Raw genomic sequence first — 22899 nt, 5'->3', positions numbered from 1 at the left:
CCGCCCAAAAAAGTATGCCACAAGGATGTAGTACGGCTGTCATCCATATTTTTGTGGACCGCAAAATACATTCATTCATGTGAATGCACACTTATAATTACCAGGAGGGAAAGTCATTAGGCAATCGCAATGGAAGTAGTGATCGCCTCTAATGATCCTCTGGCAGTGATGTTAGTGTGCGTGCACAGGAGCCTTCCTGTTCACCTCTGTTGAGGAGCAGATGGCTGGGCTCTACTGCGCATGCCCTACAATTGTGAACCCAGCCGAGCTCAACGGAAGAAAAATCAGCGTGGCCACTGCTAAAGGACTGCAGCAGTGGCCATAAAGTCACATGAAGACCTGGGCATGAATACAAGGAATATATCCAAAATGGTGAATAATAGGAAAATGAATGTATTTACGTATAATCCTAACCTGGACACTGAAATGTGATTATTGAGATGAGAATACACCTTTAAGTTTGATATTGGATTGTTTCCTTAGCGTATAAATAAGAGCGACCAAACATCTTTAGGCCTCATTCACACTTCAGTGCTTAGTCAGTGATTTCCACCAGTGATTTGTGAGCCAAAACCAGGTGCAACTCTAAACACAGAACAGTAGCAGATCTTTCCCTTCTACCTCATGTCTGTGGAGGCTCCACTTCTGGTTTTGGCTCACAAATCACTGATGGAAATCACTGACCAAACACTGAAGTGTGAACGAGGCCTTAGGCTACCTCAATTTGAGGTGCTAAACATAATGACGTCATGTTACTACAGTGTTATGTTTATTTCTAGGTTCCTTCGGGCCTGTTAGGGGCCCACAGCCTGGATATCCTACAGCCTATCCTCGTGCTCCCAATTATGGCAACCAGCCTGGACCACAGGGCCCCCCTGCCCCACCTCCTCCTGCACAAAAGAGGTTGGATCCAGACTCCATCCCCAGCCCTGTAAGTGGGTTTCTTTTCCTTTTATCTTTTTCTTTTTTTTTGGGGGGGGGGGGTTTGTTTTTTTCCTAGGAAGGAAATGACTCGAACAGGAATTTAATTTTTTGTTTTGAAATGCCTCCATTTTGCTTTCCATCAGACATAATTGAAGTAGATGCACTTTTAACTTTAAGATCTCTCTGAAAACTGTCACAAGTAATTAGAGTTGCATAACTGGATATTGCTAGGTGGACATTCGTGAGGCAGGTTTAAGCCACCGCATCCAGGCAGAGACGTGTCCACACATGGAGAGAACTATTTTTGTAATAGACTATTCTACCGATTTAATCCAATGATTTAATCGAGTACTTTAGTAGCAAAACTAATTTAAAACGTTTTTCTTTATAAAAACTTATCAGCCCTCCCCCCCGTGCCATCAGGCGGCTTACGTGCACTATTTCCTGCTGATGTGTCTGGATTTTGTGCAGCGCGGTGCGGGCCGGCGGGTGACCTCGGAGTGGTGATTAATAGCTAGAACTTCACTTGCACTCCGTGGTCAAATGACACAAGCGAATCCTCAATACAAAAATTTTGTGTTGTTACTCGATTTAATCGAGTAATCGTTTCAGCCCTAGAATGTGGTGGCATCTTCGCCAGGTGGCTACAAACATCTGTTCTCCACATTCTGTGAATATGCATTAAATGTCCTAGCTGGGAATATGCCTTTAAAGAGGACCTTTCACCGCTCCTGACATGCTTGTTTCAATAGCTTCATGCATTCCCCATGTAATAACAATTCTGGAGAATCTATTCTTATACCTCTATGTTGTGCCATTCCTTTATTTCTACTAGAAGTTATGAATGAATTGCTAGCAGTCTGCAGTAAAGGTCCAGAGGGGAGGTAAAAAGTTGGGGGGGGGGGGGGGGGTGTACCTACAGTGGTTTTACTGGCTCCATATTTGCTCCCCAACCTATTCCCTCCTCTCATCCGTGTGCCTTGTAATTTGCCCTTATCTGACTACACAGTCTTTTTGATGGAGGAGATTGGGGAGGAGGGCAGGTAATGGGCCAGACACAAGGAATCGCATTGTGCATTTTTGGGTGATGCACCTTGAGTGGAAAGCATGAATCTGGTAGCTTAAAGGGGTTCTGCAGTTTTTTTAAACTGATGATATATCCTCTGAAAAGATCATTAGCATCTGATCGGCTGGGGGTCCGACACCCGAGACCCCTGCCGATCAGCGGTTTGAGAAGGCAGCGGCGCTGGCAGTAGCGCCGCGGCCTTCTGGCTGTTTAATGCAAGCCCAGTGACGTCACGACTAGTATCAATTGCCTGGCCGCGGCTAAGCTCTGTTCACTTGAATGGAGCTTAGCTCTGCCCAGGCCATTGGATACTAGTCGTGATGTCACTAGGCCTGCGGTAATCGGCGAGAAGGGCGTGGCTCTACTTCCATCGCCGCTGCCTTCTCAAACAGCTGATCGGCAGGGGTCCCGGGTGTTGGACCCCCTGCCGATCAGATGCTGATGATCTATCCAGAGGATAGATCATCATTTTTAAAAAAACACTGCAGAACCCCTTTAACCTAGCGCATTCAGTATCGCTGCATTTGCAGATTAAAGGTACGTTTCAATAAGCTGATTATCGTGTAAATTATCATTAAATCTAGGGAAGCTGCACAGAGCACTGAGGCCTTTTAGAATACCTGATCGGTGGGGATGCGGGGAGTTGGACTCCTACTGATGTGATACTGATGACCTACTCTGAGGATAGGTCATCAATATCAAATTTCCGGATAACCCCTTTAAGTGAGTGTTTGAGCTGGATGAAGTTTAAGAGAAGAGGACTACAGATGAGCAGTCAGTGCAGTTTTCTGATGGATTCATTGTGAAGTAGAGAGCCTATTAGTCTACAAATGCACTCAAACTGAAAGCTGTAGATGAAAAACATGAAATATTTTATTAATGGCTAATTGAAAAATGAGTAGACTGCAATAATACCAAAAATTTCCCTCAAATGTGTCCATAGTCTTTAACCACAAGATGTAGTGCAGGTGAGGTTACGTGCTGGAAGATGCCCATAAACTACAAGCTGACTTGGACAGTCTGGGTGTTTGAGATTCAATGTGGATAAATGTAAAGTTAATCATCTGAATGCTGATAATCTGCTACCCAGGGGGAGTAATACTAGGAGAGTCACTTGTAGAGAAGGATTTGGTTGTACTGGTAGCTTCTAAGGCCACCAGGATATTGTCATGTATTAAACGAGGCAGGCAGGGATGTAATACTACCACTTTACAAAGTGTTGGTGCAGCCTCATCTGGAATATGCCGTTCAGTTCTGGGCACTAGTCCATAGAAAGGGTGCCCTGGAGCTCAAAAAAGTACAAAGGAGAGCGACTAAACTGATGAGAGAGATGGAAGGTCTTGGTTATGAGTTCAGATTAAAATAATTAGTTATTTAGTCTTCAGAAGGGGCATCTAACAGGGGACGTGTCTAACTTATATAGATACATAAATGGCAAAAAATATGGTGACAAGCTGTTCCATGTAAAATCCCCTTTAAAAGACAGGGGGCACTGCCTCCATCTGGAGAAGAAAAAGTTCAGTCTCCAGAAGCGTCAAGGCTTCTTTACTGTGGAATAGACTTCCTCAGGACGTGGTCACAGCAGGAACAGTGGGCAGGATGAATTCTTAATTAAATAACATTAATGCTTATGAAAATGGGTAGAATTCAGGTCTCTAACTCCGCTTGCGTTATTTTGCATACTATGGGGCAGATTTATCATGCCTTTACTCCAGAATTCTGGCTTCAAAAAGTTGAAAAATAGGGCTTTTGCAACTTTGTGCACTCGATTGCGCAAAAATTTTTGCGCATTTTTACACCACTCACTGCAGTTTTGCAATGTGGGTGTGGTTAGCTATGGTAATGGCTTTCACAGTAAATTTATCATTGAGACTATTCTAAACAGTCACAATCTCACTCCAGTATATGTGGCAAAAAGGGCAGAGGCGCTCGTAGGGTAGTAAGTTTTGCTCGATTGGTTAAAAGCTGAAGAAGATTAGTTATGCTCACCTTTTCGTGTTGTGTGACCATAGGCACAACACTAGTGACGGTATGTGTAGGAGGGTGGTCGGTGCTTACGCTATCGTTCAGTCTTAATGTTGCCAGTCCTCTGGAGGAGTGATATAATAGAAGGCAGGGAAATGTGGATAATGTAGTCCACCGATTTTGATGCCTCCTGGCGCAAATACAAGACCTCAGTAGCTTGGAGACCATTCTTTTTATTTGAATATAGGGTGACAGCGTGTTTCGGAGCTGCAACACTCCTTTTTCAAGTCTAAAAATTGATGATCAATTTCACAAGATAGATACAATTATTATGATCAAAGCCATAAAGAAAAATTAATAAAATTATCTGGTTCTCAAGTTGATAATAGTAGAAGTAATATAGAAAGTCCAAAAAATGATCATTGTTGACATTGATTGTAGCAAAAATATCATGAAAATGGTCCCAGCAAGCGGACCGAAACGTCGCTACCTGGGTGAATAAAGGATCCCACTATTTTTTCACCAGATGGATGTGCTGCGGTGTGCTTATTTCTTTGTCTATTGACACTTTTGGACTTGGTGTCGACACCGCTGGCACCCAGCATCTTTTACTAGGTGTGCTGCCCTGAATTTTCATCACTTTTTATATATATATATATATATATATATATGCAATTCATAAAAGGATTTTAGATTGGGAGCTTAAATAAGTATCTTGAACAGGTTGTGCAGAAATCCGATACATATAAAATCCAAACGACATGTACTTCAATCATAGTAATATGATCATGCCCATGAGAGAGAATTAGCGCTGCAAGGAGTGATAATAAGTGATGCCCGTAACAATATGACAGCTGCTACATTATTGTTGGTACCTGTATGGCGGTATCTATGCCTCCTGGTGGAGATGACGTGGTTTCTCAGCGTGTGTGAGAGCACGAGCTATAAAAAGGGGGTCAGGAGGGAGTGATGACCATGATTGACAACCCGTGTGAACGGTTGTCTGGAGAACGGAGGCACTGCCAGTGCGAGCAGATAAGAACATGGGCGCTCAGAACCGTAGGAGTATCATAGGAGGGAGCGGAGCGCTGCGTATCTAGTTAGTTGAATGAAAAGAGCGCCGTCAGCGGGATAGGAATGGTTGGATGAATGGACTAAATTATGTTTTGACATACAGATGTGTATATATGCTGAATATGAGAATGAATAATGATGATCAAATGAGATGTATATATGTAAAAAGGAAGAACCATGTCTCACTGGTGGATGGTATGTCTCTAACTAGGGAATTTTTATATGCTATGTATTAAATGAATGTAAAATATAAATGGTGGAGAAATGATGGGAAGGGTGTACATAAAGTTGATGGATCTTTGATTAATGTGTATTATGATATATGTAGTGATAATGAACCCAAGAGATGCACAACAATATGGTGAAAGTATATTAGTGACATATTGAGATGAACTTAATATAGGTGAAAATAAAAGGGAAAATCAAAAGTAAAAATAATTTTTTATATATATATATATATATATATATATATATATATATATATATATATATATTATATAGTACAGACCAAAAGTTTGGACACACCTTCTCATTTAAAGAGTTTTCTTTATTTCCATGACTGAAAATTGTAGATTCACACTGAAGGCATCAAAACTATGAATTAACACATGTGGAATTATATACATAACAAAAAATATATATTTATAAGGCAAGAAATCCCACTTATTAAACCTGACAGGGCACACCTGTGAAGTGAAAACCATTTCAGGTGACTACCTCTTGAAGCTCAAAAAGAGAATGCCAAGAGTGTGCAAAGCAGTAATCAAAGCAAAAGGTGGCTACTTTGAAGAACCTAGAATATGACATATTTTCAGTTGTTTCACACTTTTTTGTTATGTATATAATTCCACATGTGTTAATTCATAGTTTTGATGCCTTCAGTGTGAATCTACAATTTTCATAGTCATGAAACAAGGGATTCATTGAGACCGTAAGGTTCTATTGTTTGCATCTTAAAAATCCATCTTGAGTGTGTGTGATTGAGTTTTGTTCAATGGGTGTTACCATAAATTTAGTGGGGTCATTATTTTGAACTTGTAAAAAGTGTCAGGATACCCCATGTTTGATGAACCCGTTGACTATGTTCTAACGATGTTCATTGACTCCTTTTTTTTAAATTTATTTTTATCCCTATTTTTGCTACAATTAATGTCAACAATTATCAATTTATGGACTTTCTATTTTACTTCTACTATTATCAACTTGAGAACCAGCTAATTTAATAAATTTTTCTTTATGGCTTTGATTTATAATTTTATCTATCTTGTGAAATTGATCATCAATTTTTAGACTTGAAAAAGGAGTGTAACACGTTGTTACCCTATATTCAAATAAAAAGAATTGTCTCCAGGCTACTGAAGTTGTGTATTTGCGCCAGGAGGTATCGCAATCTCATAGTGTGCTCTCCGCATCTCTTCCGGCCCTATAGAGAATGCATGGGTCCACATCTGTTCCGGATAATTGCGGAACGGATGCGGACCCATTCTACGGATGTGTGAATGGACCCTATGTAGTGCAGTCCATGGAAAAACTGCCCGTAGAACAGTGGAAATGATAGCATTTGGGTGTGTTCATACCACAGTATGAGTGCTAGCCTTTTGCCACAGCAGTACCACCCTGTGTATATGTACCCGAACACTACGATCAGTTTTTAGATATGGCAGTTACTATATATGCCTTTCTGTTCCCATATACACCTTTTACATATTAACCTGTGTGTAATCTGCGATGTGACAGTAGAATGCTTTGCTCTCTACATGGTCAGCTTGTAGTATGTTTTTCTATAGGGTTTTTTAATACTTTACATACTAAATCAATGAATGTCCATCTGTGAGGCAATTAAATGCATGAAATGCTTCTGTCTTCTACCTCCGTGGGTGAACATAACAAGGTTTCCCCCTCCCCGCTTTGTTTTTTCTTGTTTTTGTTTCGTTAATTCTCTTTCTCTTTGCTATTTTGTGCCATCGCTTTCTCTCGTCTTTTAAACAATAAAGCAACTTAATGAGCTGCCACCCCAGCAGAAAACACGGCACAGGATAGACCCAGATGCAATTCCCAGTCCAGTAAGTGAAGAGTGTGCTTCATCCCATGTTTTTTGTGTGGTTGTGACCTGGCTCACTACCTTGTGCATGCCACTCGCCTCACTAACGCATGTCTCCCTCCATCCCTGAATACCGCTAATCCTTTCATTTCTACAGGTATGTGTGCCACTCTGTCCACTTGACTAATAGGATGCTAACACAACATCTTTCTTGTGAGGATATGAGCTATAATGGGTACCATTGTTTTCTATGTGTCAGAAGGTAGCAGGGCCTGTGAGGAGCATGATTCTACAGAAAATGAGCCCTGGGCCATCTACTTGTGCCAGGCATCCAGGGTAACATGCAGGAGCCATCGGGTGGAAGGCTGTGTGCCTTTTGTATCTGTGGTATTATATTATAGATGCCTTGGCTGCCTGATGTCTTTGACTTTTCCTTGTACTCATCACTATTCACGTGTGTGAAAATGAATCTGCCCCAGTAGTGAAATAATTGTGTGGGGGTGACATAGGCAGTGGTGTTTGAGGCCATCTTGCACACAGCTGAATCTGATTTTCGATTTCTCCTCCCCCCCCCCCCCCCCCCCCCCCCCCCCCCGCATGGAGCCGCATGGAGATTCTTGGGTCGGGCACAAGGATCTTTGAAAAACAGATTTGTGAATAGCCCCATTGACTTGTATGGGTCAGTGTGCTATCGGTTTTAAAAATTGATGGTACGCTGGAGTGAGATGGGGTTTTCTTGTCTGGAGTGTTATGGCTTATTTCTAGGTTTCACCATAATATCCTGATCAAAGGAAGTCCTTGCTATATGTAGTAACTTCTTTGAGTGGGAAAACCCTTTTAGTTACCCTACAAGATAAAACTGGGTTAAGGCAGGAAAATAAAATAACTGTGTAATGCTTCGTTTCTCATGTAGTGGTGCTGCAGGGAAATTGAGTACTTATGACGTCTAAGGGTCCTGGGTGCCGTGATAACCGATCGAAGCCCCAGGATTACACTGCTCCGATCAGAAACTGCCACCAATGAGGAGGAGGGGAGGGGACCCTGTGGTCACTACCACCAATGATTTTAATACGGGGGGGGGGGGGTTTGAGGGTCGAACTGTACCACCAATGATTTTATTACTGGGGAGGAGGGGGAGGGAGGGCGCACTGCACCACCAATGATAATTAACCTTTAATACAGGAGGCTGGGTGCAGGCAGCAGAATCACATAGCTGTCACCCAGTCTCTATTACAGGAAGCTGTAATCGGTGGCAGTGATGGGCGACGGCTATGTGATTCTGCACCCAGCCGCCTGTATTAAACATTAACTTTCATTGGTAGCGCAGGGCTCCCGCCCTTCTCTCTTCTCATTGGTGGCAGTGGTACGGGGGGAGGGAGAGTGCTTCCTTCTCCCCTGTGCTGCTGAAGAGAAAATGGAGCGTGCTGAGAGCAGCGCGGTCCATGCTCTGTGATACTAGACTGCGCAGTAGCGCATCCTAGTATCGATAAAATGTCAAATCCAGAAACAACCCTACATGCTACTGTACATTATGCCATCCCACACCATAATCCTGGAAGTAGGACCAATGTGATGTACAATTTATGCCACACCATAATCGCAAAAGAACATGACAAATGTCCTACTCCTCTTTATGGTATTGCCCACATGGTCTCCAGACGATTCTCTATCATTACGTTAAAGACAAAAGTGGGAATCATTGCTGAAAAGGCTAGACCTCCTTTCCAGACTACATTGCCATCTTTCTGTGACCGTGATACCCTTTGAGAGCAGTAGTGTGAGGTCAATACAATACTTATAGTTTGATATCCTCATAGCCCAATGTCATACAAACGCCTTCTGATTGTTTGCCACCGTAGGCTTGGCATGTCACAGAATAGATCAGACTATCTGTCCGTGTAGAGGTTCCTCCCTGCACTATTTGCTGTCACTCCATTTCATTGTTATTCTCCCAAGCACCGGAACACACAATATTGAACAGTGCTGACATCTCTGCCTAGTCGTGTAGCAATCTGACGGTCTCTCTGTTTGTGACAAGTGGTGACAACTGGCACTTCGAACTGAAAGCATTACACAATCATTGCACATGACTGGATCTGATTTTTCTGGTTTCATGTGGCTAAAAACCTTTTTGATTTTAATCTGCCGTTTATGCCCTTCCCACATGCCACAGATTGGAGCTAGGTGCTTGAAAATGTAATTTACAGATCTTGGCGACACCTACTCCTTTCTCGATTTGCATAATCTTACAACTTGTCCTTCTTGGTGTTACAATTTTTTTTTTTAAACTCGTTTTATTGAAGTTTAACAACAGACATGGTACATCACAGCCTGAAACAGTGACAGCCCACGCAGGAGAGCCACTTGTTTCCTAGCATATCAAATCACACAGTGTATTAGGCAGGCATCCATAATATTACACAATTGAGCATTAAGACATTCTAGATCAGCATTACAGTGATCACACACCCATCGCAACGAGATCCTCCGACACGGAGTGTAAATGCACAGACTGCAAAGAGTGCGTTGAGGAGCACCACTCCCCCCATACCTTCTGAAACTTCTGAGGACATTTTCTATGGATATACACCACTTTCTCCATTGCCATTGCTCAAGGTCTTCCACTGACCCACCGTGGGGGTCCTTTCCGCCATCCACCGCAAGGCGATTGCCTTCCTAGCCAGGAAGAGCGCCTCTCCCAAAAATACCCTTTGATGGTGTGTCCACCGTTCTTCCTCCAGCACTCCCAAGATACATATTTTGGGGCAGACCCCTATCGGTACCGGTACTATCGCGGAAAGTATTTCAACTACCTTGCCCCAAAACACCTGCAAATGCATGCATCCCCACATCAAGTGCCAGAAATCCGCTCCCACCTACTGCTAGTCGACCTCCCCATTCTAAACAGCCTAACAGGGGACAAATAACTCCTATGCAGAATGAACAATTGTGTTAGTCTATTATTTACCGAAGGGGAAACCTTAGTGGGTACCAGCATAGCCTCCTCCCAATCTTCAGCGTCAAGAGTCGGGATATTAGTCTTCCATTTCGCCTCAACCTCCAGTGGATGCAGAGCCATGCGTTCACCCAGTAGATATGTATACAATATTGAGACCATGCCCCTAGGTCCCTGTGATCTCAGCACTCCTATCAGCGGGTACTTGGAGATACTGCGACTTGTCCCTCTAAATTGAGTGCACAAAGCGTGCCGTAATTGAAGGTATCTGTAAAATAAGGAGTGAGGAATCTCAAACTTCTCCTGGAGTTGCTGTAAGGACCGCAATACACCCCCATCATACAAGTCAGCTAATGTTAGCACCCCACACCCTTTCCACGTCACCACACCCTCCAGATTCACCAAATGTGGGAACATGGGGTTATCCCAAAGCGGTACCGCATCCGGCAAGTCCACATATGAGTTAAACTTAGTCGCCTTCCAAACCTGGTGAGCCAGCCTGTGGACAGACAGTAGTCTCCCCGAGACCGATCCTGGGGACTCAAGCACAGGCCAGAGGGTAGACAGGCCAAGATACTCTTTCAGCCAATACTCCGGCCCGGGTAACTCCCCCTGTTTCACCCATGCTGCCACATACTTTAGTTGCCCGGCCAGATAGTAAAGAAAAAAATCGGGTAACGCAGCCCCCCCACTTGTTTTAGTCCTTTGTAGCACATTCAATGAGAGCTTCCGTCTAGCTTTCCCCCAAACAAAGGCCGCCACTATTGAATGTAGTCTGTCAAAAAAGGCTTTAGATACCGGGGCGCACGCGTGCGACAGGAGATATAGACCTTTGGGGAGCAGAATCATTTTAACTAGGTTTAGTCTCCCCATCACCGAAATCGGCAATGCCTTCCACGTTTTAAATTTGTCAATGAATAATGACTCTATTGGGTCAATATTTCTTGCCACAGACGCACAAGGGTCCCTTGTAATCACGATGCCAAGGTACTTAAACTGATCCACCACCGGTAAGTTATGTATGCACTCCGGCCAGTTGTGGTCCCATAGAGTAAAAAAAAGATGTGACCATGTCTTCAGTATTCTAATAAACATATAACCGAACAGTTGAACAACTAACACCACTAAACATACAACCAGTACATATACCATAGTGTCAGTTATGTGGCAATGAAATCGGGGACCAGTACGGGAGGAAAGTTGTTATACCCGTACAGGTAGCCGACCATTCCCTATTCAATGCAGATGATGAAGCTGCAGGTGCAATCTAGCCACAATAAATGCATGCGTGCTTATCCAGCCCCTCAGGACTCAATTTTCCCCACATATCCGGATCAGAGGCCTCAGAGATCCGAAACCCACTAAGCAACATTACACGTATAAGTGAAGCTTTAGATTGCACCATTAAACAAGATAACATTAACTGAGTGGCAGGGCGCCCATGTCATACAATACAGGGTCCCAGCAATACTTGCATCTTGGAAGTGGAGTCCCGTATCAGCGCGGCCTAGGGCGCCTAGCGACCCAATCCTCAGCTTCCTTCAGGTCTGTGAAAAATATAGGCCGGTCTCCATCCACCACTCGAAGGCGCGCCGGGTAGGCCATCGAATACTGCAAGTTCAACTCTCTGAGGCGCCTTTTGACCGATACGAAAGTGGCCCTCTTCTTTTGTAAATCCGCAGAAAAATCCGGGAAAAGTGACACATTAGCGTTGTCATGCGAAATGGCCCCTTTGCTCCTTGCTTGACTGAGGATTAGATCCCGATCCTTCCAATTCAGCAATCTGGCCAGCAGAGCCCTCGGTGGTGCGCCCGGCGGCGGTGGTCTGGCCGGAACTCTGTGCGCCCTCTCAATTGCATAGGCCACGGAAAACACAGCATCGGGGAATTGGGCCTTAAACCACGTCTCCAGGAAGCCAGCCGGGTCTCTCCCCTCCGCCCTTTCTGGCAGCCCCAGGATTCGCACATTATTGCGCCGCGCCCGGTTCTCCAGATCGTCGCACTTCTGTCTCCATAACCCGACAGCTCTCTCCACCTCCGTCAGTCTTGAATCCAATGGCCTCGTGTAATCCTCCAGCTCCGACACTCGATCCTCCGTTTGCTTGACCCTCTCCCTCAGCTGCTGCACGTCTTGTCTCAACAGACCCAGGTCAACGCGCACCTCCTCAATCTTGCAGGTAAGGGAGGATTGGCATGATGATATCGCCGTAAGCAGCTGTTCAGAGACCGCTTTCAGGGTGATCTCAGGTTCCCCAGCATCCTCAGGCTCCATCTGCTGTGCGGCCTGCCCGCGCGTCACCGCTGCACGTGGAGTGGCGGGAGCTGCGGCGCCATGTTGGTTCTCCTGGCGGGCATACTCTTTGAGCTTGTCTGCCGCGGACTGAGCCTTGCTGGGTCCCATATCTTGGTGCCTGGGCTTCCTCCTTCTCCTCTGCACTTGCCACTCTAAGTTTGAAGAATGCAGCTTGCCAGGATTAGTCAGGATAGGATTCAGGGAACGGAGCCGCTCTCAAGTGCGTGCGCTCATGTCTGCAGTTAGCCACGCCCCCCCTTGGTGTTACAATTTTAATGTTGAGAAGTATATTTTTCTAAGTTTTGATTACAATATCAGACAAAGTAATAAAGAATGTAGGAGTTATTTTTTTCCGTATATACTGCATTTAAGGTATTTTTATTCCTTCATGTTATGAACACAGTTATTTGATTGGCAATATTGCTATTTATTTATGTATAGTTCTGTGCGGTGGACACAATGATACGTGCAGTCCCATCTTGAAGCTACTGCATTGCACTAGTACCTAATGGTACTGCTAGTATGGTGATGGTACAGGATGGTCTGCTCTGAAAACCATTGTCTGGAACCGTTGGTGTAATTTGTGTCACTAGATCTGGGAACTTAGAGAACACGGGATTACGATGAGGTTAAATTTGTTCGGTTTTGGGTGTGTTTGAGGGATAATAAGAGGTAGTATGTGTCTGTGCTCCCCCTATTCGGGATACTGAATGGCAGCTAGTCGTTTATTGTACTTTCCGAAAGGTGTTTTTAGATAGGTCACCAGTGTCATATGGAAGGGATAGCTATTAGTTAGTTGTAATCTTCTCATCAGTGATACTTGAGCTAGTTATCTGTGGTCATCATGACATGTTACTGTCCCTACGTTGGTACGGTATATTACACTGCCAACACATTCAATTTGTAAGTAATGTTAAAAAGACGGTATGCTTTTGTGCAGCGCAAAACTTTATGGCTGGTGCATTTTATCATATCTTGCTGATATGTTGGGATTAATTTATAATCTGATTTATGGGTGAAATTCCAATATACTTTTCCTTACTTCTTACCAATGGACACGGCGTTTAAACACCAACTTTTTTAATTCTCACTTTGTTGAAAGGACATTTTAAACTGGGAGGGTAGAGGCGGCTGGATCCCCCCTGATTCCAAACACAAGAGGGTCTCATTCCTCATGGAGATGCTTTATGCACATTTGTTTATGTATGTATGATGATGGATGTACTCTTACAAAATGTTTCTGTAATGTTCAGGCACACCAGCCACTGTGGTAATTCAGCAGAGACATTCCCGCCAGAATGTAAAGTTTTGCGATGCATTACATTTTTTTTTTTTTTTTTTGTAAAACTATTTTATGTTCTCGATTATTTCCCTTACATTCCAAACATTAGATTTTGCATGTGGTTTAGATATGTGATGTAACCAGTGTATGTAGTATAGTGAACACATTTGATGTATTCTGCTTCAGATATAGCCATTATATCCAGTAAATAATTTCTTCATCTGCTTTGTCTCTGCTTAGATCCAAGTAATAGAAGATGATAGAACTAACAGAAGTTCTGAGCCTTTTATCACCGGACTGAGGGGGCAAGTTCCACCGCTAGTTACTACCAGCTTCTTTGTCAAAGATCAAGGTACATTAAGCTTGTACTTTAGATGTCTTGTCTGAGAAGTTAATTTGATACCATGGAATGAGTTAGAGATGTAATCTTCATTAAAGGGGTTCTCTGGCATTTTCATATTGATGGCCTATCCTACCCCATGCTGGGGTCCGACTCCGAGCACTACTGCTGATCAGCTGTTTGAAGAGCACACAATGCTCACCGCAGCTCTGTTGAGCACCGCAGCCTCCTCGCAGCTTACTAAGCTCAGTGCTATCTGATAGCGGCTGTACTTGGTATTGCGCATAGGCTCATTCACTCGAATGAGGCTGAGCTGCGCTTGGCCATGTGACTGATGAACCCGATGTCACATCGCGTAAGGAGAGGCCTAAGCGCACACGGAGCACTGCTGCCTCCTCATGCAGCTTATTGGTGGAGGTGCCAGGAATTGAACCCCACCGGTCTGATATTGATTTCCCTATTCTGAGTTTCGGCCATAAATATCAAAATCCCAGAAAACCCCTAGTTTATTGGCTGCACTACGACTGCCTACAGGGTCAATGGGTGTATGCTATTTATTTTTTGGCTGTATATGAAATTGGTCCTGATGTATAGTTAAAATGCAGACGGCTGCGTTTTACTTAACACTTGATGCCTACATTGTATACATCTTCTCGCAATTTAGGAAATGCAGGTCCACGTTATATAAGATGTACATCATACAACTTTCCGGCTACTTCAGATATGGCTAAGCAGTCCCAGGTTCCACTTGCGGCTATTATTAAACCACTTGGAACATTACTACCAGATGAGGTAAGAATGTCTTTTCTTTTTTGCAGACTATCTAGGCCACAGGATTTTGCTTCTTAAAGGGAACCTGTCATCAACTATATGCGGACCTCATTGAGGGCAGCATAAAGTAGTGACAGAAATGCTGATTTCAGCGGTGTGTCACTCATGAGCTAAAAGTGGTTGCTGAGAACCAGGCTTTGAAAAGAGTCAAATCTACCTGAGAAGAGTCATGGTTATTATAATCTCCTGCTCTCCTCGCCCACCTGATGATTGGCAGTTCTCTCCTAGAGAGAAAGGGAGAAAACTAGGTAGAAGACTGTCAGTCATCAGCAGGTGGGCAGGAGAGCAGGAATCCATGAATAACCAGGACCCTTCTCAGGTGGCCCTGACTCTTTTCCAGGCCCAGTCTGCAATGATTGTGATGTTGGTTCTCGGCAACCACTTACTTTTAACTTTATAAATGACAGACCGCGGAAATCAACTCTCCTGTCTACTTTATTCTGCCGTTAGTATGGTCAGCATAAAATTGATGACAGGTTCCCTTTAACTCTAGAACCACCATTTGATCCCTGCTAATTAGCTTACAGTGTTATAAGCTAGGTCTACTAAGAAAGTGCATTTGGTAGAGCAACATATAATAAAGAGTGGAGCGGTAAAATAAAGCATGTCCCTCTATAATGCTAATATAACTGTTACATAGTTACACATCTTCAGAAGATCCTGTTTGCATTGTATCACTAATCTGTTTCAGTTCAAAAACATTTCATGTGAAAAGGCTGAATACAAAATACGGAGTCTGACCAAATATACAAATGTTTTATGAGGCCATAGTCGAGTTTGTCTAAAACCTTTCTTCTGTATTGTGAAGGTCTGACTTCTGGAGTAATATTTAGGTTTTTGTTTTTTGAGTCCTTAAAATAGCCATACAGGGATAAATGACAGTAGTGTATTTGTATATATATAATTTATGTTTAGTATGAATCAAATAATCCAAACATAGCATGTGCTGTATACTTCTTTCCTCTTAATATACTGATGGTTTAATTTTACTACATTAAATTATTTATGCAATTTTTAGTATTTTTTTTTTCATTCCTCAATAGGCCCCTCCTTGTTTGGTTGATCATGGCGAGACTGGACCCATTCGCTGTAACAGATGTAAAGCCTACATGTGCCCTCACATGCAGTTCATTGAGGGTGGGAGAAGATTCCAGTGCTGTTATTGCAGCTGTGTCACTGAAGGTGAATTACTGGTCTTTCTGTACACATACTTAGCTTATAATTGGATTGACTCCCAGAGTTTCTTGACTTGGATGCCAAATCTGTCTAGTTATGCTTTATGACTAGGTAGGTTAACCATTCAGGATGCTAATAAGGTAACATCTTGGGATCTTTTTAGTGCGAATTTTTTTTTTTTTTTTTTTTTTTTTTTTCCCCCAAGGGTTGAATGCTCCTATACAGTAATTGCACACAGTATGTAAAGGTGGATTTACACGGCCTGATTTTCAGGTAGATTATTGGGAATGACTTGTTCCTGATAATCTGGCCATCTAAATGTGTCTCCGATCACCCAATGAACGAGCATAACGCTCATTCATTGGGTGATCCTGTAGTTAATGAAGGAACATTAATCATCATTTCAGTGATCTGCTGCCCAGAAACAATGATTCTGTATGGGGACGAGGGATTGCAATAGTGATCCTTTGTCCTCATACTGTGAAGATCGCTGCATGTAAATGCAGAGGTCTCCTTCACTGAACGAGCAGCCGACTGTCGGGAAGGAACTCTTCCTTCCGGACAATCGTCTGTGACGTTGTGCGGTGTAAACTTGCTTGTGCCACAGATTCCACTTTATACATTGGAAAGGGTGAAATGCTCAGTATAAGTTGACATACTGCAGTGTTTTTATTTTTTTTTATTTTTTTTATGGACAATTAAATCCACTACAAATGTGGGACAAAATCTGCATATGTTACATGCGGATTTATCAGATTTTTCTGTTGATTTCACCCTTTTCGTTGCAAAGGTTAAAATCTGCTGTGAAAATTCACAACATAAATTTGCTTGCTATAAATTTTTGATCTATCATTTCTGCTACTGATTTCGCCATATGCATTACAAATCTGCAACATATACAACGTGTGAGGATGAAAGTGTGAAAAATATGAGAATAAGGCCTCTTTCACACTACCGTTTTTTTTTTCCCATTTTGCGGTTCGTTTTTTGCGTTCCGTATACGGTCCCATTCATTTCAATGGTTCCGCAAAAAAACGGAATGTGTTCCGTATGCATTCCTTTTCCGTTGAAAAGATAGAACATGTCCTATATTTGGCCGCAAATCACGGTCCGTGGCTCCATTCAAGTCAATGGGTCCGCAAAAAAAACTAAACACATATGGAAATGCATCCGTATGTCTTCCGTATCCGTTCCGTTTTTTGCGGAACCATCTATTGAAAATGTTATGCCCAGCCCAATTTTTTCTATGTAATTACTGTATACTGTATATGCCATACGGAAGAACGGAAACGGAACCACAGCGGAAGCAAAAAAACGGAACGGATCCGTGAAAAACGGAACGCAAAACACTGAATTCAACATACTGTAGTGTGAAAGAGGCCTAAGACTGACTATTTTAGTGTTAGAAATCAGATTTCTTTCACAGAATATATTATGTGGGCAGCAGTGACCTGAAATTCTTATAGAAAGAGCAATGTAAGCACACAAGGGTTCTCCGCTGCGGTGAGCAGTGGGGTTAAGCTTTCAAAAAGCTGTATAATGACTAAAACATTCATGTGAGCATTAGGCCTTATGCACACGACGGTATGTATTTTGCAATCTGCAAATTGCGGACCCACAAAATAAAGATACTGTTCTTGTTGAATCTGCATTTTTTTTTGCAGACCCTTTGGCTTCAATGGGTCCATGGTCTGCATTTTGAGGCCAAGTATAGGACATGTTCTATCCTTTTGTGGAACGGACATACAGATGCGAAAAGCACATGGCTCATCTGTGGAGTATTGGATCCAGTAGTGTGCATGGGGCCTTAAGTCTAGGATTTATTTTCAGCCTCATTTACCCAGTTAAGCTGGCCCTTCACATTACATCTATGTCCATCTATGACGGTGTAATGTGTATGAGGCCTCCCAAGTCTCCCCTGACGGTGATGTTGAGGGAGATAATTATCGGGCACATTGGGTTTCGACTGCCTGTTTCTTTTGTTCTCTAAAAATAAGCCACTGTCAGAGGTGTCTGGCATCAGCTTGCTGAGTATCCTTTTGGCATACTCAAATTTTATTGTTTTGTGTAGATTTTTCTTTTTGGACAGAATGCTATTGGCCATCTCTGTCAGTATTATTCTTCCAGCTTTTAAAGGGTTTCTGTCACCAGAATGATCAATATTAACCTGGCTGACATTAGCGATGTGCTGATGTCAGTTAAACCTAACTAGCCTATTCTTGTTTTTTTTATTCATGCCCCCGGTACTCCAGAATTAGTACTTTTATAATATGCAAATTAGCCTCTATGAGTGGGGAGGGGCATTGCTCTTGCTTTTAGAGCAGGGATGTCAAACTCGTGGCCCTCCAGCTGTTGCAAAACTACAACTCCCATCATGCCTGGGCATACTACAGCTATCAGGGAATGATGGGAGTTGTAGTTTTGCAACATCTGGAGGGCCATGAGTTTGACATCCATGTTTTAGAGGCTTTGTTCTCCCACCTCATTCCAAGCCATCCAAGTCTTGGTTGACAGGGCCAGGTCAGGGTTCGGCTCCGCCTGCCTGCCCTGAGTGCCGGGTAAATGTCGAGCTTGTGCCGTGCCATTCAGCATTCGGCGCAGGTGCAATAAGGAAGTCTGCAGCAGACAAGCACCATTCCTTCACTTCACTTCCTTCCCTGCTCCTAGAGGGTAATTTGCATATTATAAAAGTACTAATTCTGGAGTAACGGGGGCAGGAATAAAAACAAGAATAGGCTAGTTAGGTTTAGCTGACATCAGCACATCGCTAATGTCAGTCAGGTTAATATTGATCATTCTGGTGACAGAAACCCTTTAAGCTTTGGGCTAGTGTACTGATGGTATGTCTTTTTGTTTTCCTTAACAATGTGTCCCTATTTTTTTTTCCAGTTCCACCTAACTACTTTCAGCACTTGGATCACACGGGGAAGAGGGTAGATTGTTATGATAGACCTGAACTTTCAATGGGATCCTATGAATTCACAGCAACGGTTGACTACTGCAAGGTACAACAATTCTGCTCTTAACAGAATCCTCTAGTCCTACATTTATAGTTTGATATCTGTCAGGTCCCATAAAGGAAGCTGTCACCAGGAAATTCACTGTTAGTATCAAATGTTTTTTATTTGCAAATCATGACAAATGCAATGGAAAGATCGGCAATAAAACAGAATTTTTTTTTTTTTTTTTTTTTTTTTTTTTTGGGAAAAAAAAATACTAGTAATAGGATATTTAACCTGTTAGAATATGTATGGGGGGAAATTAAGAAATTATTGGAGATTAAAGGGTTTTTGAAATATACACCGATATGGAAGAATCTTAATTTAAAGGAATTGGAAACAATAAGGGATTATATAGATTGGGAAAAAAAAGGAGTGAAATACCTAGAACAGATTTTTGCGGGAGATAAGCTGAAGGACTTTAATATAATGGTGTCGGAATTTGGGATCCCCCATAGGGACCTGTATAAATATTTCCAGCTTAGGAATGCATTGCGGATAGCGGTACAGGGGGATAGATACCGAAGGGAAACATCAGAGATATTAGATAAGTTTATTGCAGCTGGGGAAGGAGGTGGAATAACTGCAAGGAGATATAAGATCTTGATGGAGGCAAAAAGAAAAACAACTACAATGCTTGCCGCGAAGAAATGGCAGAAAGACTTGGTTTCCTTCACGGAGGAAAAATGGAGCGATGCTCTTAGAAATTACGCGACAATTTCGGATAGGGGTTCGCATAAGATCTCACAATTTTTTATAATACACAGACTGCATCGGTCTCCATGGATGTTAAAAAGAATGGGGGTGAGACCAACAGATAAATGTTTAAAATGTCAGGAAGAGAGAGCTGATTTGATACACTGTTTCTGGAGGTGTCCCAGGCTTCATAGATACTGGACAGAAATTATGGAAACTGTGTTTTTGTTACTGAAGGTCCGAGTACCAAATGACCCAGTAATTTGTATTTTAGGGGCAACTGAACACTTGAAGTTAAACAAAAATATACGATTGGTCTTAAATAAAGTATTATTTCAGGCTAGAATCCTGATACTTAGGAAATGGATAAAGGCAGATCCACCGACGGTGGAACAGTGGAGGAAAACAATAGACAAGTTAATTAAAGAAGAACATGGGATGCAGAATTATACTAAAAAGTTTTTAAACCTCGACCAGGTCTAGAAAAATTGGGTACTTTAGCTTGTGTTTTTTTTTTTTTTCTCTCTCTCTCTCCACGCGGGGGGTAATGGGAGGGTGGGTGTCGGGAGGTGGTTGGGATGGGGTGAAAGAAAGAAAAAGAATACAAATGAAAGATGAATTGTAACCACCATTTGTTAATAACTTTTTCATATGTATTGTTGGGATAATGTTGTGTTACGGAAGTATTTATTGTACGAAATGGAAATAAAAAGATTTAAATAAAAAAAAAAAAAAAAAACAGAAAAAGAAACGATGTACCATGCCGCCAACAATGAGAGCGTACCAATCTATGTAAACAGCTAAAGCATATCTTCTACCGCATAGCATCTGGCAAGGTGGTAGCATATTTACAGGACAGCCATGGCAACCATTGGATATTGACACAAAGGATGGGGCATAGGACAATTTGCACTGCATGTGAAAGTTAAGTAATTGAGCAACTTCTATGAAAGGAGGCATATGCGGCAGTTTGCATTTTCTGGCTATAACCTTTCGAGTTGCGGTGAGAATGTTTGCCACCACCCACCTGAAATCAAGGGGAATGTCCTCCAATCCAATACCTAGGGCTGCCAATTCTGGGGTCAATGGGATTATCAATCCCGTAACCTTTTTTTAATAAGCCCTGAAGCGCCCTCTGGCAATTCAGTGTTAAACCAGTCCCAAAGCCTTGTAGAGCTAGCTCTTCTGAATGTAATGATAACTTTCACTTAAAGGGGTTGTCTCACCTAATTCATTGGGGGCATATCAGTAGGATATGCCTCCAATGTTTGATAGGTGCGAGTCTGCGACCTGCATTATCTTTACAACGGAGCCTGCGAAGTGAAGTAGGGCGCACCGCGCATGCGCAGATTCCCTCCATTTATTCCTATGGGAGCACTGAAAATAGCAGAGCTATTTTCAGGTGCGGGTCTCAGAGGTGGGGCCCACACCTATCAGACATTGGAAGCATATCCTAGCTATATGCCCCCAATGTCTGAGCTGAGACAGCCCTTTTAACCCCTTAAGGACTCAGCCCTATTTCACCTTTAGGACTTAGCCATTTTTTTCAAATCTGACTAGTGTCACTTTAAGTGCTCATAACTTTAAAACACTTTGATTTATCCAGGCCATTCTGAGATTTGTTTTTTCGTCACATATTGTACTTCATGACACTGGTAAAATGAAGTCAAAAAAATTATTTTTTTTGCATAAAAAAATACCCAATTTACCATAAATTTGGAAAAATTAGCAAATTTCAAAGTTTGTCTCTCTACTTCTGTAATGCATAGTAATACCCCCAAAAATTGTGATGACTTTACATTTCCCATATGTCTGCTTCATGTTTGAATTATTTTGGGAATGATATTTTATTTTTTGGGGATGTTACAAGGCTTAGAAGTTTAGAAGCAAATCTTGAAATTTTTCAGAAATTTTAAAAACCCCAATTTTTAGGGACCACTACAGGTCTGAAGTCACTTTGCGAGGCTTACATAATAGAAACCGCCCAGAAATTGACCCCTTTCTATAAACTACACCCCTCAAGGTATTCAAAACTGATTTTACAAACTTTGTTAACCCTTTAGGTGTTGCACAAGAGTTATTGGCAAATGGGGATGAAATTTGAGAATTTCATTATTTTTTTTATTTATTTTTTGCCTAATTTTCCATTTTAACCCATTTTTTCCACTGACAAAGCAAGGGTTAACAGCCAAACAAGACTGTATCTTTATTGCCCTGACTCTGCCGTTTACAGAAACACCCCATATGTGGCCGTAAACTGCTGTACGGGCACACAGTAGGGCGTAGAGGGAAAGGTGCGCCGTATGGTTTTTGGAAGCCAGATTTTGCTGGACTGGTTTTTTGACACCATGTCCCATTTGAAGCCCCCCTGATGCACCCCTAGAGTAGAAACTCCATACAAGTGACCCCATCTAAGAAACTACACCTCTCAAGGTATTCAAAACTGATTTTACAAACTTTAACCCTTTAGGTGTTGCACAAGATTTAATTGAAAATAGAGATACAATTTCAAAATTTCACTTTTTTGGCAGATTTTCCATTTTAATATTTTTTTTTCCAGTTACAAAGCAAGGGTTAACAGCCGAACAAAACAATATTTATGGCCCTGATTCTGTAGTTTACAGAAACACCCCATATGTGGTCGTAAACCGCTGTACGGGCACACGGCAGGGCGCAGAAGGAAAGGAATGCCATACGGTTTTTAGAAGGCAGATTTTGCTGGACTGGTTTTTTGGACACCATGTCCCATTTGAAGCCCCCTTGATGCACCCCTAGAGTAGAAACTCAAAAAAAGTGACCCCATTTTAGAAACTACGGAATAGGGTGGCAGTTTTGTTGGTACTAGTTTAGGGTACATATGATTTTTGGTTGCTCTATATTACACTTTTTGTGCGGCAAGGTAACAAGAAATAGCTTTTTTGGCACACTTTTTTTTTATTTTTTTATTTACAACATTCATCTGACAGGTTAGATCATGTGGTAATTTTATAGAGCAGGTTGTCACGGACGTGGCGATACCTAATATGTATACAATTTTTATTTATTTATGTAAGTTTTACACAATGATTCCATTTTTAAAACAAAAAGTTTGTCTCCATAGTTTTTTCAGTTTTTGGGCGATTATCTTGGGTAGGGTATGATTTTTGCGGGATGAGATGATGGTTTGATTGGTACTATTTTGGCGTACATGCGACTTTTTTGATCACTTTTATTGCCTTTTTTGGGAAGTAAGGTGGGCAAAATTTCAATTTCCTCCA

At 42.2% G+C, this 22899-nt stretch overlaps 1 protein-coding gene across 2 annotated transcripts in view; it reads left to right on the top strand.

The window, feature by feature from the left end:
• Nucleotides 1-22899, top strand: part of SEC24C (SEC24 homolog C, COPII coat complex component) — a 56971-nt gene that overhangs the window by 13799 nt on the left and 20273 nt on the right. For both annotated transcript variants that reach the window (XM_044296943.1, XM_044296942.1), the window contains 5 exons: nt 780-931; nt 13841-13952; nt 14605-14732; nt 15815-15953; nt 18837-18952. In XM_044296943.1, the coding sequence (XP_044152878.1) occupies nt 780-931; nt 13841-13952; nt 14605-14732; nt 15815-15953; nt 18837-18952 (647 nt within the window). The remainder of the gene's footprint in view (nt 1-779; nt 932-13840; nt 13953-14604; nt 14733-15814; nt 15954-18836; nt 18953-22899) is intronic.

The sequence above is a fragment of the Bufo gargarizans genome, chromosome 6, assembly GCF_014858855.1.
Source record: "Bufo gargarizans isolate SCDJY-AF-19 chromosome 6, ASM1485885v1, whole genome shotgun sequence".
In the NCBI taxonomy this organism is placed as follows: Eukaryota; Metazoa; Chordata; class Amphibia; order Anura; family Bufonidae; genus Bufo; species Bufo gargarizans.
The sequence above is the reverse complement of the archived record's forward strand: the minus strand, read 5'-3'. Positions and strand labels throughout refer to the sequence as shown.